The 21,796-nt window shown below is 45.0% G+C and overlaps 1 protein-coding gene across 1 annotated transcript; it reads left to right on the forward strand.

Annotated features, from left to right (window-relative positions):
- The first annotated feature begins 39 nt into the window (after positions 1-39).
- Positions 40-14,170, forward strand: LOC136642221 (protein NipSnap homolog 3B-like). The gene is made up of 6 exons (XM_066618572.1): positions 40-210; positions 7,937-8,159; positions 9,304-9,459; positions 10,880-11,029; positions 12,743-12,829; positions 12,924-14,170. The coding sequence occupies exons 1-6, from the start codon at positions 136-138 to the stop codon at positions 12,998-13,000; spliced, it is 768 nt and encodes a 255-aa protein (XP_066474669.1). The 5' UTR covers positions 40-135; the 3' UTR covers positions 13,001-14,170.
- Positions 14,171-21,796: the final 7,626 nt, after the last annotated feature.

Genomic DNA, 21,796 nt, shown 5'->3' on the forward strand with positions numbered 1-21,796 from the left:
GTGCCAAGGGGCAGGAGCAGGAGCAGCGCTGCGAGAGCAAAGGCGCGCGCGCCCCTCACGCCTTTTGGCACCGCTGCAAGTCCCGCGCCTGCCTCTCCAGCCTGCACTGCTTCTGCCCGGTGACTGCCTGGCACCATGCTGCGCGCCTCCCTCCTGGGCCTCCTCCTACGGAGGGCTGCGGCAGGAGCGGCGGCCGAGCTCCGCGCCCAGGTAGAGCCCGGGGCGAGGCGAGGGGCCTTTGGGAAGGGCAGCCCGCAGCCAGTTCTCTCAGCGGCAGCAGGAGGCGGAGAGCCTCTCCTTGTCGGGAGCTGGGCCTGGCGCCTCGCTGCCCACCCAGCTGCTCTGCAAGTCCCTGAGGCGGGCCAGACTCACTTGCAGGAGGGGAAGGAAGGCGAAGGGGTGATTGGAGGGGGCTGGTCGCGCTGGGCTGCGTGTCCTTCCAGGCAGTGCTCTCGTGCCCGGCCCACAGGTGCACACACTGGATCCCTGTTGCGTATGCGCAGCGTTGGGCAGCAGTGGCTTGAACACAGTTTGGGGGGGGGGGAGTTACAGTGAGCGGAATTCAATAGTTTAGGAATCAAAGAGCCACTAGACCAGGGTTCCCAGCCTGGGGTAGGTGCACCCTCAGGGGCACTTGCCAGCACCTTTAGGGATCCTTGGGAAAAAAAGAATAATGGCGCAAAAAGGCAAGTTTGTAGTAGAAGGTCTTCCGAGGCTCGCAAGGCAGGAAGGAAAGCAGCTGGCTGGTTGCAAAAGCCCCAGCAATTCCTACTTTCTCGTAGAACAGGGGTCTCCAAACCTTTTGGCCAGAGGACTACATCAAATATCTGGCGTGGTGTGGAGGGCTGGAAAAAAAAATTAAATATAAAATGTATATAAATAAATCAGAGAGGGAACTTAGATGAGTGAATAAATGAATGAATGGGCTCTTTCATTCAACCTCTTTGGCCCTCAGAACACCCTCCAGACACAATCAGAGCATGGTTCTGGTCATGTCCCGTTGAGTGGGCCAGAGGCTTTCAGGGAGCAAGAGGTTGGCTGCGGGCCGGAAAGAGGCTTGCTGCGGGCTGCATCTGGCCCCCGGGCCGGGGTTTGGAGACCCCTGCTCTAGAAGGTCATTGATTTGTGTATTATTAGATCTGGATCAGTAGTTGAAAACATATACGGTAAATTTGAAATAGCAGCGGCTATATTAATTGCAAACATTTTGCTAACATGAGGGGTACCATTTATGGAAACGGGCTGCCAAGGGGTACGCAAGTGAAAATATGTTGGAAACTACTGAACTAGACAATCGGAGAGGAAGCTTCACCTATTTTATTTTAAGCTCTGTATTTAAAATACAGTCAGTTCTCGTTCTCCATCAGTGTTAGGTTCCTGGAAAACCTAGAGGATACCAAATTAGCAGATACGGAATCATTGAGCCTGTGGGGAAAATGGGATTAGGTTCCAAGGTGCCCAAGATAGAGGGACAAGTGTGGAAGTGAACACAAATGTATCTGACAATTTTCCACAGGCCAATACCAAAACCTGTTTGATGTGGTACCAGCACTGTATTGGCAGATAACAAGAACAGAGTTGCAGATAATGAGACATGATGGCAATTCTGCCCCTGGTTGATAAGCAAATTTGCATATAAAGAGAACTGACTGTATTTAGATCCAACATTTTGCCCAATTTTGGAGCATCCAAGGCAGTGGGCAACATTTTAAAACCATATACATGCAATCATATTTATTTGATAGGTTTTCCACCTTTCTCCCCAAAGGGCACCCAAGGCAGCTGGCAGCCCAATCCTATGCATGCCTACTCAGAAGTAAGTCCCATTAGTGTCAGTGGGGCTTATTCCCAGGAAAGTGTGGATAGGATTGGGCTATAAATCATTTAAATCATATTAAATCATAACAGCAGCAATCACAAGAAGTTAAACATTGACAGTCATAAAAATCAGCAGTCATAGAAATCAGCAGTCATAATAATAAACAAAAGTAAATAAAAAACCAAATAACATAAAATCTGAAAGAAAATGTTATTCTTATTAAAAATTATGATAATGTTTGTGTGAGAAAAGGCTTTGCTTTTGGCAGACCATCAACATGTACCAGGATTTGGGAAGGAAGAGTGCTTTTTATTTTTTCTCCCTGGGGCTCTAAGCAGTGCCCAGAAAATCAAGCATCCCTCTGCCAGTGGTTTAGTGAAAAATTTTAAAGCATAGGATCTCTATTTGTGTTAATAAAGTTTTCATGCCCCTGGTGATGCACAGACCTTGGTAGCAGATGATTATCCTTTCATAGTAATAAAATTCATCCCTGACTTATGCAGAACAAGTTGCATTTAAACTGGACACGCAATGGTGTTTTCTTGTGATATGTTGACAAAGGATATTGGTCTGTAAACTCTAGGGTTCCATTCTTTTTAAACAACCTCGGGTACTCTTCACTCTTACATATCCCAACTTGGAGCAACTGCTGTCTAAGATTAAGAATATGATTAAGGACCCAATCCTGTCCAACTTTCCAGTGCTGATAAAGCCATGGCAATGGGATGTGCGCCGCATCTTATGGTAGGGGGGCAATCACTTGGCCTTCTCTAGGTAAGAGAACATTCGTTCCCTTATCTTGGGGCTGTATTGTGGCTGGTTTGTTGCTAGAAAGTTAGATACGATTGAGCCCCAAGTCTCAGCTTGTTTTCCTTCAGATTAGTTTGTGTGTGCTAAGCAGCGACATGCCGTATGGGGGCTGAAGGTGAGGTGACAACATCCCATCAGGGTTCTTGGAAAAATGCCACTGTTGAAGTGCGCAAACACTCAGAACACTCAGAATCCAATCTCTCCAGAGTGCATGGAGGCTGCTTAAAACAGGATCTGTCCTGGGACCGGTGCTTTTCAACCTCTTCATAAATGACCTGGAGACGGGTGAGCAGTGAGGTTGCAAAGTTTGCAGACGACCACCACTTTCCAAGTGGTGAAGACCAGAAGTGATTGTGAGGAGCTCCAGAAGGATCTCTCCAAACTGGCAGAATTGGCAACAAAATGGCAGATGCGCTTCAATGTCAGTAAGTGTAAAGTCATGCACATTGGGGCAAAAAATCAAAACTTTAGATACAGACTGATGGGTTCTGAGCTGTCTGTGACAGATCAGGAGAGAGATCTTGGGGTAGTGGTGGACAGGTCAATGAAAGTGTCGACCCAATGTGCGGTGGCAGTTAAGAAGGCCAATTCTATGCTTGGGATCATTAGGAAAGGTATTGAGAACAAAACGGCTAATATTATAATGCCGTTGTACAAATCTATGGTAAGGCCACACCTGGAATATTGTGTCCAGTTCTAGTTGCCGCATCTCAAAAAAGACATAGTGGAAATGGAAAAGGTGCAAAAGAGAGCAACTAAGATGATTATGGGGCTGGGGCACCTTCCTTACAAGGAAAGGGTACGGCGTTTGGGCCTCTTCAGTCTAGAAAAGAGACGCCTGAGGGGGGACATGATTGAGACATACAAAATTATGCAGGGGATGGACAGAGTGGATAGGGAGATGCTCTTTACACTCTCACATAACACCAGAAACGGGACATCCACTAAAATTGAGTGTTGGGAGAGTTAGAACAGAAAAGAGAAAATATTTCTTTACTCAGCGTGTGGTTGGTCTGTGGAACTCCTTGCCACAGGATGTGGTGACGGCATCTGGCCTGGGCGCCTTTAAAAGGGGATTGGACAAGTTTCTGGAGGAAAAATCCATTACGGGGTACAAGCCATGATGTGTATGCGCAGCCTCCTGATTTTAGAAATGGGCTATGTCAGAAGGCCAGATGCAGGGGAGGGCACCAGGATGAGGTCTCTTGTTATCTGGTGTGCTCCCTGGGGCATTTGGTGGGCCGCTGTGAGATACAGGAAGCTGGACTAGATGGGCCTATGGCCTGATCCAGTGGGGCTGTTCTTATGTAACACACATCCTCCAGCCACTCAGTGTGTGTGGTTAGTAAGCGCATTATCACAGCAGCAACAGTGGCGGCACTTTTCTAAGAACTTCAGTGGGGTATTTCTGTCTCACCTTCCACCCCCACACCTGTTGACACTGGTGCTAAGTCACCCAGGGTCATGTTTAAGGTCTGACTGTCATCTTTGGGTGCTGAAATCTCTCCATTTCCAAGTGGAAATAATACAGGGGGCTTTTTGCTCTCCCTAAGAGCATGAGGTTTGGTTTTTTGCCAAGCATTGTCTTGACTGGTTGCTTTGCAGATATTTTTCAGCAGTGTACCAACATGGTACCTATATACCAGGAGTGCTCAAAATTTTTGGCAGGAGGGCCACAACATCTCTCTGACACTGTGTCAGGGGCCGAAAAAAAAGAATTAATTTACATTTCAAATTTGAATAAATTTACATAAATGAATATATTAGAGACAGAAAATGAATGAATTCATTCACACACACAACACACACACACACATGGAGGGGGGGATCATCCACACTTTCACATACCCACCTGCTCACCTGCCCCCTTGCCCTCCCTCCTTCATTTGCTTGGGCTGCCTGCCTGCTTGCCCAGCTGCATGCCTACCTGCCTTCCCATGTGCTGCTGCTGCTACCTGCCTGCCTGGCCCACTGGCCAGCCAACCAGCCGTCCCTCCCTCTGGAGGGAGACCTGCTGTGAGCTGGGCTGGGCTCCCCTCCCTAGTGATCTCTCTCTCTCTCTCTCTCTCTCCCCCCCCCTCAGGTTGCAGGAGGGGAGGAGAGGGGAGGGCCTTCCCAGCCCAGCCCATGGGCAAGGAAGATGAGACTAGCAGGCAAGCGCAGGGTCTTTTATAGTGGGAGGTAATTCTTTTTTCCTTCTATACAATTCTATATCAGTGGTCAATATATATCCTTTTGATATATATTGGATTGATATATATCCCTTGACCAATATCCTATATATCATTGGATATATATATTTGGTCAATATATCAATATCCTATATATCCAGTGGTCAATTCTATAAAAGGAAGTCTTTTATAGTGGGAAGGGAGACCTGCAAGTCTCACGTTACCTTCCCACTATAAAAGGCCCTGCACGCCGGCTAGGCTTGTCTTTCCTTCGCTGCCACTGAGCTCAGCGGCAGCGAGGGAAAGCAAGGCGCGGCGCTCTTGCGGCAGGCCAGCGCAGGCTGGGATGAGGGCCAGGTGCCCATTGGAGGGGCGGGGACCCCCTGGGGGCTGGATGGGGACCTGCAGCAGGCCACAAGTGGCCCACGGGCTGGGATTTGGGCTCCCCTGCTATATACCATACTAAGGGCACAATCCTAACCAGGTCAACTCAAAGTAAGTCCTATTTTGTTCAAAGGGGCTTACTCTCAGGAAAGTGTGGTTAGGATTGCAGCCTAAAAAAATCAAAAGGTTGTTTTTAATATCCTTCATGTCATGGGCTCCCTGTGCTTCTCACCCAACAGAAGGGTCATTCTCACACCTTCTTAGCTTCAGCAGTGTCAACGCATGTGATACTTACGAACTGAGATCCAAGTGACCTACTTGTAGTTGGACCGGGCTTCCAGTGACTCTTCCTTAAACATCACCACCGTAACATTACCAGCTATGAACATAATTGGGGGAGAACACTGCAGAACAAATCTGCTTCTTGTGCTAGAGATTCCTCTCAACAAACATACAAAAAGCAGGGTCTTTATGGCAGGGCTGGCCACACTTGCTTAATGTAAGAGCCACATACAATAAACTTCAGATGTTTGAGAGATAAAAGAGAGTTGTTTGAAAGCTGCAGTACTTAAGAAGTATTTAAACTCTTAAATATGTTTACTTTCCTTGAATATTAAATGTATGTTTTAATCCAGAGGACTCTGGATTGGACATGGATTATATACAACTCTAGGGGTCATGTATATTGACTCTTAATTCTGTAAAATGGGGAAACTGGGGAAATGCATGAGTCTCAGTTTAGATTTCAGGGGTTTTTATTTGTTTTTTAATTTCCAGGCACATTTGAAGAAATGCTCCCTAAGAAAAACACAACACCTCTGCTTGGTGGCTGAAGTTTTCACCCTGGGATGCATGTTGTGAACTAACACCTAAGATAACTGGTGATGTGTGTGGTGGTGGCTCCATGTATGGGGTGATTGAAACTGCACTGCTTCTTTCAGAATGGAACAGGCTGTTCTATACAGGTGCAACCTATTTATCCACAGATTTTTTATCTGCACTGGGTCACAGAATGGAAATCACGAGCATAAATAGGCTCCACCTGTACTGTCATCTATTGCTGACATATATACATTGCTTATCTGCCATGCTGTTGATCTAGTACGGTAGTATCCTATCTCTGTTCCTAAGAACCTTGGGGTTCCAGGAAGATTATCAGGTGTTTCTCAATTCAAATAATGGAGGATAAGCTTCCCAACACTACCAGTCTTCCCCAGGAATGTGCAACCATAGGAGTGTTGCCTTCTTGTCCATGTGGTGCAACCACTAAGCCTGGCAAGTGGTGTGCGTGAACTGAAATTGTGTCCTTGACCACAACCCAAAATAATCTGCAGGGCAAAAAGATGCTGCTGCATGTGTGCAAAGAGTCCTCATTAGTAGAGATGTTTGTTTCCAGTGAATAAGATAGGCTGTAATCCTAAATTTTACGGAACACAATGGGTTTACTTCTAAGTAAAGTAAATAACAGCGTTTTGAATAACCTCTACTCATTAGATAACCTGGTGTTGAAGTTTCTCTGAGTGCAGGAAGTTTGAAATCCACTTGCAAACAAATGCATTTTTTCCACTTTCTAGTGTCCTTATCAGCAGAGCTTGATTTGTTGTGGTTTACTGAAACGGTCAACTGTTATATATTTTTTAAAGTTGGAAAGTTTTGGTCCTCCTACTTGTAGAATAGTCAGAAATAAAACATGGCAATCCTAGACTTAGTTATTTGTAGGTGTGTCTCTATGGTTATATTGGCACTTATTTCCAGATTAATCTATCTAGGATTGTACTTTAAGCCTTTCCCTGTGCAAAATATTTTGTTATCATGGTCATCTCAGCTGTGATGGTTGTCTAACATGAATATTGCTTCCAGGTAGGAAAAGATGGTTCCCTTGCTGACTATAATATAGCACTGGTCCATTCCACATTGGCAAAAAAAAAACAACTTGCCAGGTCCACAACAGCAGACCTTTTGAGTAGCACTGCCCCAGATGACACATTGTCCCTCACATCTTGTTACAAACTGAGATTCACTGAAAAGTCCCTTTCATGACACTGTGTCAGCATGATATTATGCATGTTTACTCAGAAATAAAGCCCATTCAGATCAGGGAGGTTTATTTGTAAGTTAGGAATGCAGCCTGTGTTAGATTGAGATACCAAGGGCAGTACGTAAAGACATGATTCTCAATAATGATTCTCTGGCCCTTTGTGAAATGTCTTCTCTCCAGAGACTGACCAGGCACCTTTTGTCTTTACTTCTTTCTTGCTTTCAGAGGTGGCCTTAACACCTTCCTGCTTGCACTATCCTTCAGAACTTGGTGGGAAACTTTGGGGATGTTTCACTGATCAAATGTAATCCTGTTCTGCTTCAGCCCCCCCCCCCTTTTCTTGCTGACCTTCGACTTTTGAGATGGGATAAGCTGTAAATCTAGAAAATAAATAGGTGCCGTCTTTGAATGAGATCAAGCTTTGTAAGACTTCAGAATTAGTGTTACTTTGTTCTAGTGAATGTAGCCTAAAATGAATGAAGCATTAATAATTTCATTTATAGTACATACTAAAATTGTAGCTTGTAACTGCATTTTATCGACTCAGGTAGCTGATACTTTTATTTGTCTTTCCATTCTTACCCTGCCTGTTATGGAAAGCCCCAAGGCTACTATCACTACTGATATTACTGTAACAAATTTAGCAGGGGGAAAAAACTAGTAACCCCTACATCTCTTTCTGACTGAAACTCTTGCTTTTATATCTCTTTAAAGCCACATCTGTATCAAGTTTGTTCACCTTTGACCACCGGACCCAGGCAAGATGTTGGCACAATCTATGAACTTCGTACTTACGATGTCAAACCAGCAAAGTCAAAGGAGTTTGTGGAGTTGGTCAATAAAAACATTAGCGTTCGTATGGCTCACTCGGAGATGATTGGATTTTGGATGGTTGAACTTGGTGCAATGAATAAGGCCTTCCATATTTGGAAATATGGTATGCACTGCAGCACAGCATTTTAACCACATGTGCCCTCTGTGCTAGGCAGAAAAGTGGGATATACCTCCTTTGCTGATTGCAGATGTTCTGGTGAGGTTTACATGCAAGGTTTGTGTTGCTTGTTTGCTATATCCAAATCCAGATCTGGAATTCTCCAGTTCAGTATTTCTAATGTCAGTAACAGCACCTTGAGGTTTGGTGCTGCATTCGGAAGGTGCCACTTTGTTGCTCAGCAGTGGGAAGCTGATGGATCCCCCATATCATGCCTAGCCAACACAAAGGCTTTATATTTCCTGCCCAGCCATAAGGGAAGATGTTGTGAGCCTCTGTTCTCTTCTGTGCCTGAAGGAGGCTGAGTGCAAAAGCAACAAGACTAGTTCCCAGCCTTCAAACAGGCAGGAGGTCTGGTCTAGAGGGTTGAGCCTCCATTTGCCTGAAGATAACATCCGAAGGTCGCCAGTTCGAGGCCACTGGCACCGTGCAACCTTGAAGCAGCTGACAAGCTGAGCCGAGTTATTCCATCTGCTCTGAGCGTGGGAGGATGGAGGCCAGAATGTGCGACCAGATCAAGAACGAAACATCTGATTGTTGTGGTTTCTTGAAAGATAGAACCTTTCAAATTGTAAAAATCCCTACGGGGATTTAAATTTGCCTGCCTATGTAAACCGCCTTGAATAAAGTCCGAGGAGAAATCTGAGGACCAAGAAAGGCGGTATAGAAATACCTGTATTATTATTATTATTATTCAAACGTTAGGTTCTGGTTCAGGACCTGGAGTCCTTTACATTGCACTCATTTTTGTTGCACTATTGTTGTATAGAACCAGAAGGTGCAAGGCTTTTTCCTCCTTTGGCCACTGTAGTCCCAAGCAAGCACCAGTTTGAATGTATCTGGGTGGGTGGTAACAGCCAAACAGAACCATCTTTATAAGCAGAAGGGTGCCTTTCTCAGTTGGTAGCATTTCAGTGGAAGAGTTCTCTTTGCCCAGAGGTGCAGTGTAGAATGTTGTTTTAACAAAATCTTCTGATTATCTGGCATCCATCATATCCATATCTAAGCAGTTTTTTAGGAATGTTATCATATATGCAAGTTATCATATCTGTATGACATGGCTGTACAGTTTTCTTTGCTTTTCTTATAGATAACTATGCCCACAGAACAGCAGTAAGAAAAGCTATATTCCATGACACAGAATGGCAGGAAAAATTATCTGCAATTTTGCCACTTTTACATAAACAGGATATGGAAATAGCTTACCTGGTTCCATGGTGTCGGCTCGGGACTCCTCCAAAACAAGGTGAGTCATCTTATTGCGCAAAACAGTTTTGAACAAATGGGGTCTGTTGGAAAAAAGTGCAAAACAGTGTTTTGACGGGAAGGCATAGGAGGATGACTGATCACTGGGCCACCACAGCCCTTATAGTTGTTGGAGCCTGCACCAGCCCTTCTTTATAGCTGGGACACAGAAAAATGGGGGATTCTCATGAGAACCTATAAAGCTACTGGAGAAGTGTGATGCCATATAGGTTCCTGATTTCCTGCTCCAAAGATTTTGTAAGATCTTCCAGATGGGTAGTTATATTACACTGTTGTCCCTTGGTTTTGGATAATGTCTTATTCCGCTGTAAGAATGAGCAAGAATAAAATCACACTTAATTCTTGGATGTACCTGGTTATGGAAGGGATGTTTCCTGATGTTGAAAATGGACTGCATTACAACCCTTCCCAAGCTCTCCAATCCCTGATCAGTTTGCTACATAAAACATTTGAGCGCTCAGGCTAATTGTGCTGTTGTAGTATTTATTAACTGAACATAAAACCCCAAGTGTGAGATTCCAAGAGAGCGGAGCTTGTGTGTCTATAAAATGCAAAGAAAAGAATGATTCTGGAACTCAACAATAGGAGATGAAGACATTGCTACTGTATTTACATGGCATTCTGAGTGTGGGTGAGCTGCCTTTACTCTCAGTGCTTAATGGCAGAGTGTTTCTCAACATTTGTCGTCCGCTGTACTACTTCACATGGTCCACCTAGTCGGAGTACTACCAGAAGTAACTGGCAATGACATCATTGCCAGTTACTTCTGGGTTGGAGACCAGATGTGATGTGATAAACACCAGAAAGAGGCTCAGGCTCAGGGGGGAGGGAGCATGCTTTGGAGCTCTGCCCACTGAGCTGACCCTCATACCGCTGTGTCACGTTCTTGGTCTCACTACTGGGCAGCAGGGATCCTGGTGTCCTGCGAGTACCACCTCAAGTACCACTGGTGGTACGTATGCCACTGGGTGAGAAACCCTGGCTTACACCTTTATATGCTGATTTTACTGCTGATGCTTTGTTGTTTTTATTTGGGTTTCCTTAATTTAATAATTTTATACCACTGTGTTAATTGTGACTGTTTTCAGCTACTATGTAGTTTGTGCGAAGGTCTGTGTGCTGGTCATTTTTTAATTCATATGAAATTTTATTATTACTGTATTTTTGCATTACTGTATTTGATGGCTATATTGATTTTGTCATATTTATTATGACTTTTGTTTGCTGCCTTGAGCTTTTATGGAAAGGTGGGATCCCCCGCCTCAAATAAATATAAGGGAAATGAAATGAAATCTGGTGTGTTAGTGAGGAGATAGGCATGTTGTGTATTCTGAGAAAATGGCCACGTATTTTGCATTTCGTTGTTTATTAACATGTTGTTAATGTTTTCCTTCCACTAGGAGTTTATGAGTTGGTTACTTATCAGATGAAGCCAGGTGGGCCAGCACTTTGGGGAAAGTCATTCAGAGCTGTGATTGAGGCACACATCAGTAAAGACTATGCTAAACTGATCGGTGTCTTCCACGCAGAATTTGGAGCACTTAATACAGGTAGGCCATCACTCATTTATTTTATATTCCAAATTAAGAATAATTTTTCCCCATTGTTCTGATTCGCACTTATATAAAAGGATCTGATGTTTGTGTATGGGGGGGGGGTAGTGCAAACATGAAAACAAACCTTTTGAAAGTATTCTGTATCTTCCCATCTATAGAGTTGTTGACCCATCTCTATTAACCATTTCCATTTACCACTGTTGTCCTCAGTGAGGCCCCTTCTTGCTGAAACACATTGGAAGAAATAAAGTGATTGAGACATGATTGACACATACAGAAATTATGCATGGGAAGCTTAAAGTGGATAGAGAGATGCTCTTTACACTCTCACCTAACACCAGAACCAGGAGATATCCACTAAACTTGAGTGTTGGGAGAGTTAGGACAGACAAAAGAAAATATTTCTTTACTCAGCGTGTGTTTGGTCTGTGGAACTCCTTGCCACAGGATTTGGTGATGGTATCTGGTGTAGATACCTTTAAAGGGGGATTGGACAAGTTTCTGGAGGAAAAATCCATTACGGGGTACAAGCCATGATGTGTATATGCAACCTCCTGATTTTAGAAATGGGCTATGTCAGAAGGCCAGATGCAGGGGAGGGCACCAGGATGCAGGTCTCTTGTTATCTGGTGTGCTCCCTGAGGTATTTGGTGGGCTGCTGTGAGATACAGGAAGCTGGACTAGATGGGCCCATGGCCTGATCCAGTGGGGCTGTTCTTATATTCTTAAAGTACCCCTGAGTATGCAAAGAGCAGCTTTGCCATTGCTTATTAGTGAGCGAGTCTATTTCAAACACTAAAGGTGGAACTAAATATTAGAAGGAATTTAGGGTTGCACCAAAAACAGCAGTGTGATGTTGAGTTCCCCGCTTCCCCTCTTTAGAGCCTTGCTTAACTTGCCTTGTTTCCTGTTCTCCTATTGTTGTGCATTTCTCCACCCCATTCCACACCATTAGCTCATGCCGATTCAGAACACGGCAGGCACTGAATTACATTCTTTCCAGAATGGATAGAAGAGCCTCCATGCTGGCTTAAACACTAGCGCTTTGAGAATGCAGTCCAAAACCTTCCAAGAAACCGTGAAAACCTACAGTGGTATACCTTGCCGCCACTAAGCCTTCAGCAGTGGCATTTCTGGTCACTGTGATGAGTCGGGGCACACCTCTAGGGATGCTGCTACCCACCTGGAGGTGCCACCCCCACGTGCCCACTGCCTCCTTGGCCCTTGGAAGGCCTTCTAGAGACCAAAAATAGTCACTTCTGGTTTTCAGCCGAAAACCTAGTGACTATTTTCACCTCCCAGAACGCCTTCTGAAGTGACTATTTTTGGCCTCCAGAAGGTCTTCTGATGGCCGGGGAGGTTGCACATGGCTTCCCTGGACCTCAGATTGCTTCTGGGGCATGGCCCTCAGATTGGCACACGAATACTATTGGTGGCTGACTGAGTACTGCAGGGGGTGCTGCAAGGGACATGGGTGGTGGTGCACTGCCGTCCCCCAAGCCTGGCACCCAGGGAATTTGCACCCCTTGCCACCCCCTCAGGTACGCCACTGGTCATCTGCTAGTATTTTGCATTTGACCAGACTTGCTCGCATTGAACTGGGAGGCCCATGTAGTTGAGGGAGGTATCCTTCTGCTCATCGAAGCTCCTGAGACTGGAATTTGTTTCCAGAGCTGGGTGCATGTCTTTTGCTCTTGCTTTTCACAGTTCATGTGCTGTGGTGGTACGAGAACCCAGATAGCCGTGCAGCTGGAAGGCATGATGCCCATGAAGATGCCAGGGTAGTAGCTGCTGGTAAGGGGAGATTGTATCTTTTAGCATGTATACCAAGATGTTTTAATGTGACTCAAAGAGCTTACCGTTTGTCCATTGTTGTTTTTGCTTTCAGTACGGGAGAGTGTTCAGTTCTTGGAATCTCAGAGAAATATGCTCCTGATTTCTTTACCATTTTCGCCTTTGAAATAATTCTCTAACCGTGAAGGGGCAGATGAAGCATCTTTACTTTCTGTATTTACACTACATTGCAATAGCTATGCCTTACTACAAATAAACTGTAGCCTTGTTAGGTTAAGTCATTGTGCTTTATTTTTGGAACTTGATTAGCCAGCCACTAGCAAAGTGTTTTGATTCTTGACTGCCTGAGGAAAAACATCCCCACTGTACAAACAGAAAACTGGGCTCAACTTGTACGCACATTTAAATGGAACTTAAAGTACAGTCCTGTGCCAATCTACTCAAAAGTAAGTCAACTTCTGCTTAATGGAACTCACTTCTAGGTAAGGGTACTAGGATTGCAACCCTAGTACAGGATCTCAGCTCTTAAGGTGTTAGAGTTGACTGAGGAGTGAAAAAATGTGAGACAAATCTGAATTATTTTTCTTTAATGCATTCTTCCTTTTAGAATTTTAATTGTAATCAACACAGCAAAAAATAACAAGACTGTGAAATGCTAAACCACAAATTTCAAAGGCAATACTGAAAAACAGGTGTTCCAAGGCATTCCTTATCCTAGTGTAGAATTCTTTACGTGCTAACTCATATTATTATGATTAAGAATATTTATATATCACTTTTCAACAAAAATTGTTCACAAAGGAGTTTACATAGTAAAATAAATCATATGGCAATACCCATTATTCCTCTTACAGATTAACCTTTGCTATCCAGTTCATTTTGTGCCATAAATAGGAGTATGGTTCTGCTAGAGCAGCAGTTTAAAAAAAATGACTGTAGCCAATCGTAGATCTGATTGTTTTGTAAAATTCATTGTTGAAAGATGTGATGTTCAGAATTGTTAACGTGAAACTAAATGTGAATGATTTTTTTCTGAATGTTTAAATTCTGAATTGAATGGTGTGGATTACATTTAGGCCCAAATCCTAACCCACTTTCCAGCACTGGCATAGCTGTGCCGATGGGACATGTGCTGCATCCTGCAGTTGGGTGGCACTCATGGAGGCCTCCTCAAAGTAATGGAATATTTGTTTCCTTACCTTGGAGCTGCATTGCCCTTATGTTGCTGCTGGAAAGTGGGTTAGGATTGCGCCCTTAATCACCGAGATACGCTTTTCTGCATTTCTGAGGAAGCTTATTTCCCACAAAAGCTTAAAAGCTCAATAAACATATTTAAAATACTGAGATTGTTAATGTGTTTTGTTGCGGCTCCTCCAACTGTCCTCAGGAAGGGATTTCAGCACTATATGCATCCTCTTTTCATTCTTGGTACTTAACCAGGATGTGTCCTATGACTATGAGTAGTCTGAGGCAGGGGAATATCTGACTTTGCAAAGTAGCTAATACTGCCGTGAGTGTGGTAACAGACCAGAGGCTGCCCAAGTCATAGAAGCAAATTAATCAACGAAGTGTCAGAATTTTGGCAGCATCTGCTTGCACTATGTGTCTTATAGGTTTGTGTCTTACAAACCTATGCATGTTTACTAAGGCATCTTAAGTGTCACTATGTGTCAGTGGGTCTCTGTCTCAAACAAGTGTCATAAGGCTGCAGCCAGAGAGAGGGAGAGAATTCCACTGTATGTACTTATGGAGGCAACTACTAGCACCTTCTCTTCCACTTCAAACACCTGGCTGTTTTATACAGCTGCTCTTCTTCCTCTCTTGTTTCTTAAATATTTATTTCCCCCTTCCCCCAGAAGACTATAATCTAGGGGCAGCTTCTGAGGAGTTGAAGAGTAGTATAGTTACACCTCTCTCCTGAAAGAGCAGCAAATTTACTCCTTCAATATAGTACTTCTGTACTGTCCACACCACAAGGAGTTTGCATTGGTGCACCTGTTTACTCCAGTTTACTTTGGTACATTAGCTCCTGCTGGAGCTGTACATGACTGCTGATTAAGTATGTGGGCGCAAACATGCTCTGTGCAACGTTTATGAAATTCATTGTTTATTATTCAGCAGGAAAGCCATAAGAGGGGTCAAAACTGTCAGAGTAGCAAGGAGAGAAGTTGATGGATGGTTTGCATACCTTGGAAGCAGCTGTAAACCAGACAACCTGCCAGCCTTTAGATACAGCAGCGTGAAATGAGTACTGGTGGATTTGCCAGAGCAGCTGTCCATCTACTGCCCTTCATAAGGCCATGTTTATGACTCGCACTATATCAAGAAATCACCTACTCTGTGTGACCGAACTGTTGGGAAATAGCTTGGTAGGTGAATGTCTGGTCAGGCCTACTGGGGTGAGGCCTGGGAGGATGAGAGGGCTAGTTTAGCCTGGGGGTGGCAGGAGGTATGCCTCTGGTTGAGATAAGCTAATCAGGATTGATATAAAATAATTAAATCCTGGTATGCATGAACTATACAATGTTCTGCTAAATGAATGAATTGTAAACGCTCTGTGAGAAATGTAAGGCACTGGCCTCACTTTATAATGTGTTAAGCTTACGATAGGGTAAACATAAAACAATTCTGAGAAGGTTGGATGAGAAAGCACAAGGCATGTTGAGTATATCAGTGTTGGCAGAATCCCGTCACAATTATGAGACCACCCACTGAGGACCCAGCCCACCAAAGCAGACAGGCACCAAGTGGAACAGTTAAAGGAATTTATTAAAGAACAAGAAGAATTAACAGGGACAGGATGTGAAAGGTAAGTTTCAAGAAAAACACTCCCCTTAAATGCCCCCTTTGGCAGACAAGGTAAAGAATAAGGTAAGTCTAAGGCCTCCAAGAGGAATTTTGTCAGGGAATACAAAGTTTCCTTTAGGTCTCTTCCCAAAGGGGGAGGAGGTGAAACAGGGCAGGGCAAAAATGGGGCAAGGGGAGGATGGCAACACCCAGAAGTCTCCAGAGCCCAGGTATTTCAGCCCAGTAGACCTGGCCTCCCAGTCAGCCCAGCCTCCATCTTTTGCATTCCACAAGGCCTACTCAGATGCCAGGAAATTTGGGGTTTCTGCAGCAGCTGTCATTCTACATGTGTGACCCTGAGTTCATATACACTCCTTCATGGTAAGTTGATCCACAAGGCAAAGCATTACTTTAGCAGGCCAGTTTCCTCCCAGATTTGACACTATTAAGGAGTGTGCATTCCTCAGCGTGCTGCACATGGCTTGTGGCAGCAGTCTCTGCAGTGCAGCCCATAGTAGCACCCCCAGCATGACTTGTGCTAGGCCAGGTCATAGACTGTGCAGTGTCGGCAGCAGCAAAGGCCACGCAGCAAGAACTGCAGAGATCTCGTGGGCAATGAGTCCCATGTGATAGGAAAATGCAAGACCAAGAAATTTCCAAGTCCCCTCTGGCTCCTGGCACCCTCTAGGACCTTGGGCCCAGGTAAAATTTACACATTGTACCCCCCTCTCATGGGCCCTGCAGTGCCAGGGCTCCTCATCTAATTGAGCATCTGGACATCCACTACACATGTACAGATTGTGCTTGTAATGCATGGATGTTCCACAATAAGAACTTTCCATTAAGGGCTGCTTTACACCCCTTACTTGAATGGCATCAGGAGCAGAGTGAGCTATGGTTAGATAAGGGGCATCTGATTGACTGTGGGTCTGTTTCTGGCTCTTAGGAGAGCTCAGTCATGCAGCAAGTTCAATTCCCCCTTGTGCACTGGGAATTTCAGTTATGCAGGTAGATTTTCCCTGATGGGGTGGCCATTTTACCAGAACAGCGCAGTGTGTGGTTTGTAAAAAGTCACTGGAAAAAGAGGGCTATCAAGGAGCAGGCAGGGAACAACAGGAACAGGGCATTGCAGAGACTGTTTTGCCAAAGTCGCTTCTCAGACTTGGTCTAGAGAATTTATGGCCAGTTGAAGCCAATTAGTTCCGCTGGCACAAACCCTGCTCACTCTAGTGGCGTAGAAAACTACTATTGACCCTCAGCGCTAACGGGAAGGTAACCAGTAGGGGCTGCAGGGTCCTCCTCCTGGTTCTCAAAACAACTCTTCTGGGTGCAGCAGCATCCCCTCCACTCTCCACCACCCTGCAGTCTCAAACTATCCCTGCTATAAAATAATCAGTACTCTGTTTGCCCACCTGCCCGCCTGACCATCTGTTAGTCAACAAGTCAGTTCTTTGGGCATTCAGCAGCTCCAGTAGTCAGTTAGCCAGTCTATCAGCCAATGGTCTCTCCTTCCTCCAACCTTCCCTCCTACTACTACTCACAAAACTCTCCCTCCTCCAGGGATCAGCAGTTGACTTGGGCTTGCAGAATTCACTGGTGTCAGCTGGTATGCAGTGGGGTCAGTTGCCTCCAGTGTTTTGGGAATATCTGCATGGACATCATTCACCACATGTCCTTTTGCTGCATCCTGGGAAGATTAATCTCAGGCAGAGGAACACAATATCTTTGAATGTCAATGCCCGTAGGGATTTTGTCGTCAGACTTGGTTCCTGGGTTGTTCATTCTTCAGTCTGACTTTCTCCAGAGCAGGATCTGGAGGGTTGGGAAGGTTGACAGGGTTACACCTTCCAGTTTGACCAGAAATGACTTCTGGACATTTCTGTGAGCTGTTCGGAGGCTTGTGGAGATCAAGAGTGGGTTGCCAGCCCAGAAGAGGCCACCAGGACCTCCTGATGCTTCTGGGATTGCTCTAATTTGGAGCCATCCAGAGGCAAGGGTGGGCAGGATGGCCCAGATCATGACTCTCTTGGCATGGATTCACAACCCATTGGTGTGGCACAAACCACTTTGGGAAACCCTGTCCTAAAGTGTGACCGGGGGAGCTGCATAGAGGATCTATTTAAGAGATGTTCCCTGTAGTAGAATACAGGATGGGAATGGTTAAGGCACAATGAAACAGCTCCCTAATAAGGAATTTTTAACAGGTTGCAGGCTGCAGAGAGAGAGAGAGAGAGAATTCTTTTAAAGAAGAAACTGGGACAGAAGCATCAAATCAGACAGATTAACAGCCCAATCCTACCTAACTCCCTGTGCAGTGTTGCAGTGGTACCAATATGGCACCTGCTGCATCCTGATGGGGAGTTTTGGCTGCCATGTGGACCCACAAAGCAGGATCAGGGCTGAGAAGGGGGGTCAGGATTTAGTGGGCACCATTGCTGCTGAACCAGTCCCTTTCCCATGTCCTCCTCCCCACCACCATTCCCCTCCGTGTTCTGCCCACCTCCCGTACCACCCCTTCCCCACCTCTCTTGTGCAATCCTACCTGGACCAGCCAGCAGCTGGTGCAGTCACCAAAGCTGGCCGCTTGACGCTTTTGAGAGGGCCAGTCCAGCTCACACTCTTCAGCGAGCCATGTTTGCAACTCTAGCATAACACTCTGGAGTGTGTTATGTCATTGGAACACATATTCTGGAGGCACAACTCTTCAGTAGGATTAGGCCGTAAGATTTATTATACAAGAACAAACATCAGAAATAAGGTGCTTCACTAATAGTTCAAGAAGAATGCAGTAAAAGTTATCTTCAGTGGTGTGGTTGTGCAAGTTCCTAGATTGTGCTGTATGTATGTGCTCATATTTGATGCACCAGTAAGAAAGGAAAAGGGACTGGTTCGGGGAGAAGGAGGGTTAGGAGTGCTCTACTCTTTAGTCCCTTCCCCATGGCTACTAAGAATGGAGGAGGAATTGACAGAGAGCCTTCCTGGGCTTCCCCAGTGCAGCCTCCAGCCAAACTCTGTCTCCCTTTCTCTCTCTGCACCCAGAGCCTGCCACTCCCTCCCTAGCTGGCCTCCTCCACACACCTGCTCCAGGCCTCGCTCTCTCCCTGGGCTCAGGTCTCCCACTCCCTCCTTCACCAGCCCTCTGGCAAGGCCTCCTCCCATCTCAGTGTCTGAGTCCCAGGCCACATCAGGGCCTCTGGGGAAATGGAGTCCCCAGGCCCAGCAGACCCATAGACATCATTAACACATCAGTAGCTGCCATTGGGACTCAGTATCTGCCATTGGTCTTCCCTCCCCCTTTTCTCTTTCTCTCCTGCACAGACTGTCCTGCTCCTGTGCTCAGACCATCAGTTTCAAAGCACTTTTTTTCTCTGCCAAGGGGATCTCGGAATCTGCTGCCAGGCAAAAGATTCTTTTCTGGTTATGCCTCTATTTACAATAGATTTCTCATGAGGGGCCGGAGAGTTCCTATTCAAGAAAGCTATTGATCAGTCCTGGTCCCATTCAGCCCTGACTTTTCCCTAAGAAATCTTTTTAGAAGTTTTCAGGAGCGGCGGTGGGGGGGAACGATAACTGGGAGCAAGGCTCCCCCTTTCCCATATACTGGCCACTTGAGTGCTGGGAGAGAAGCAGCTGTTATTTGTGCATCTGCCTACCCACTGGGTGCCTAACTGGGCTTTGCTCCTAGGAATAGGTGCCCCAGCATAATCCTGCTCCACTGGAATCTGCTAGCAACAAACTCCTTCTGTGATTCACTACTTTCCTGCCTGCTGTCTGGTGCAGAACCCAGTAAGCATGTCAAGAAAAAAAAAAAAATCAAGGATGGTTTTGGCCTTTTTTGTCAGTGACCCCAAAGCAGGCTGCTTGGCTCCCACTTGTCTCCAGGTCCCTTTCCCCACAGACCCTGTGAAAGGCTGTCCTGCTTGGGGATGGGAGAGTGCAGGACTTCTTAGAAGAATTTTCTCAGGGGTACGAAGTTTCTTTTGGACCCCTTCACTTCTCCATTGGATCATAATGTAAAGAAAAAACATAGCTGAAACACAAAACACAAGCAGCTTGTACAACAACCAAGTAACGTGTACCTAGCCTATGAGAACCTGATAAGCTTCAGCTGAGCCTAGCTGTTCCCACACTAGAAGTGTCCCTTCTAGTTCCCACACTAGAAGAAGGCGAGGAAGCTAGTTGTTACCAGATAGAAGGTTGACCTGAAGAATTCAGAAGATGCAGCCAAACTTGGAAGGATATAGATAAGAATGAATGGGTGGGATTGTAACTAGGACCAACATGTATAATGAGCTCAGCCCCCAAGGGGCTTTAATATAATATACCTTTATATTATATTAAATATAATATAAAACCACCAAATATACCTTTAGGTGGTTTTCCCTGTAAGCCTCGTGCATCTCAAAACTGAGTGCGATGCAGCTCAGAAGTTGACATTTCCATAAATCCAGCAATGATGTATAGGATGTTATTAGCATGCATCCGGAAATGCCATGAGCTGCTGTGCAGCCAGGGAAGGCGTCTGTGCACCGGCATAGATCCCTCTAAGGCATAGATTCCCTCTAATATAGCTCCTGGGAAGTATTTTGGAATAATGAAGCATGATGAAATTGATCCTTGGAAGTTTAATGTTTATTGACCACAGCAATGCCATGCTCTAAATTGTAACTGAAGACTAAACATCTACGTACACAGAATTCAATTTGTTAATATTCAAAGCAATTTCTTTCTTACTTCAAATAGGCCTGATGCAGAACTGCCACACAATTTCCTTCTCTGTGGAACTAGAAAAGGTGCAGAAGAGAGCAACCAAAATGATTACTGGATTGGGGCACCTCCCTTATGAGGAAAGGCTACAGGGGCTCTTTAGGAAAAAGGTGCTGGAGGGGACATGATTTAGACATACAAAATTATGCAGGGGATGCCAAGAGTAGACACAGATGTGTTCTTTTCCCTCTCACACAACATCAGGATCAGAGGGCAACCACTAAAATTAAGTATCAGGAGAGTTAGAACAAACAAAAGAAAATATTTCTTTACTCAGTGTGTAATTAGTCTGTGGAACTCCTTGCCACAGGATGTGGTGATAGTATCTGGCCTAGATGCCTTTAAAAGGGGAGTGAGCAGATTTATGGAGAAAAAAAATCCATCATGGTTTACAAGCCATGCAACCTCCTGGCTTTGAAGCAGGCTATGTCAGAATGTCAAAAGCAAGGGAGTGGCTACAGTACACAGGTAATCTGGTTGTCTTCAGTGCTTCCTGGGGCATCCGGTGGGCCACTGAAAGATTCAAGAAGCTAGACTAGATGGGCCGTTGGCCTGATCCAGTGGGACTCTTCTTATGTTCTGTGACTATGTCAAATTCAGTTCAAGTAAAACAGCTGAGTGAGTTTGTCAACTAACAGCCCAATCCTAGGCATGTCTACTCAGAAGTAAGTCCCATTAGAGTCAATGGGACTTACTCCCAGGAAAGTGTGGATAGGATTGGGCTGAGAGTAGCCAACAGCCTGAGATAAAACCAATAGCAAAATGTCCCCAAACTCTCAGATTAAAACATCAAATGTTGCTGCGTACGCAACTCCTCTTCTGTCCTGGTAGCAAACCTACCTTCAAATCTGACTCCACTTCTGTTTGTGCTGCAAGATGCTGCTTTTGTTTGGTCGGTTTGCTGGTTGTTAAAAGGGTGACAGCACACATCAGTAGTAAATGCTATTGAGAAAATCCATCTTCAACAAAATGTAAAAGTAAGGCACATCATATACAGTATATTTTCATATTACACTTTTGAAAGAAATCATCGAGCTTTCGCTACTTTTAAATAATATATTTATTTATTAGAAATATAATTGCTAAAAGGTTAAATAAGGTTAAACAATACGAATACTAATATAAATACACAAATGAACACATTCCTGGACACTACTACTTAGGCGGTGGAAGAGGTGGCGGAGGTGGCGGAGGAGGAGGTGGTGGTGGTGGTGGAGGAGGAGAAGGGGAAGAAGGAGCAGCAGGAGATGTCTGTGCTGATATATCTATAGCTGTAACAGGACTCTCACATTCACTTCTGACTGTGTTGAATGAGCGAGCTGATTCATCAGTTAAGGTTGGCATCTCCTCCACTGAGTCCATATCTAGAGAAAATAGTAGTATTTTCAAGTGTTTAATCAATTTACTGCTCCA

This window comes from Tiliqua scincoides, chromosome 2, assembly GCF_035046505.1.
Source record: "Tiliqua scincoides isolate rTilSci1 chromosome 2, rTilSci1.hap2, whole genome shotgun sequence".
In the NCBI taxonomy this organism is placed as follows: Eukaryota; Metazoa; Chordata; class Lepidosauria; order Squamata; family Scincidae; genus Tiliqua; species Tiliqua scincoides.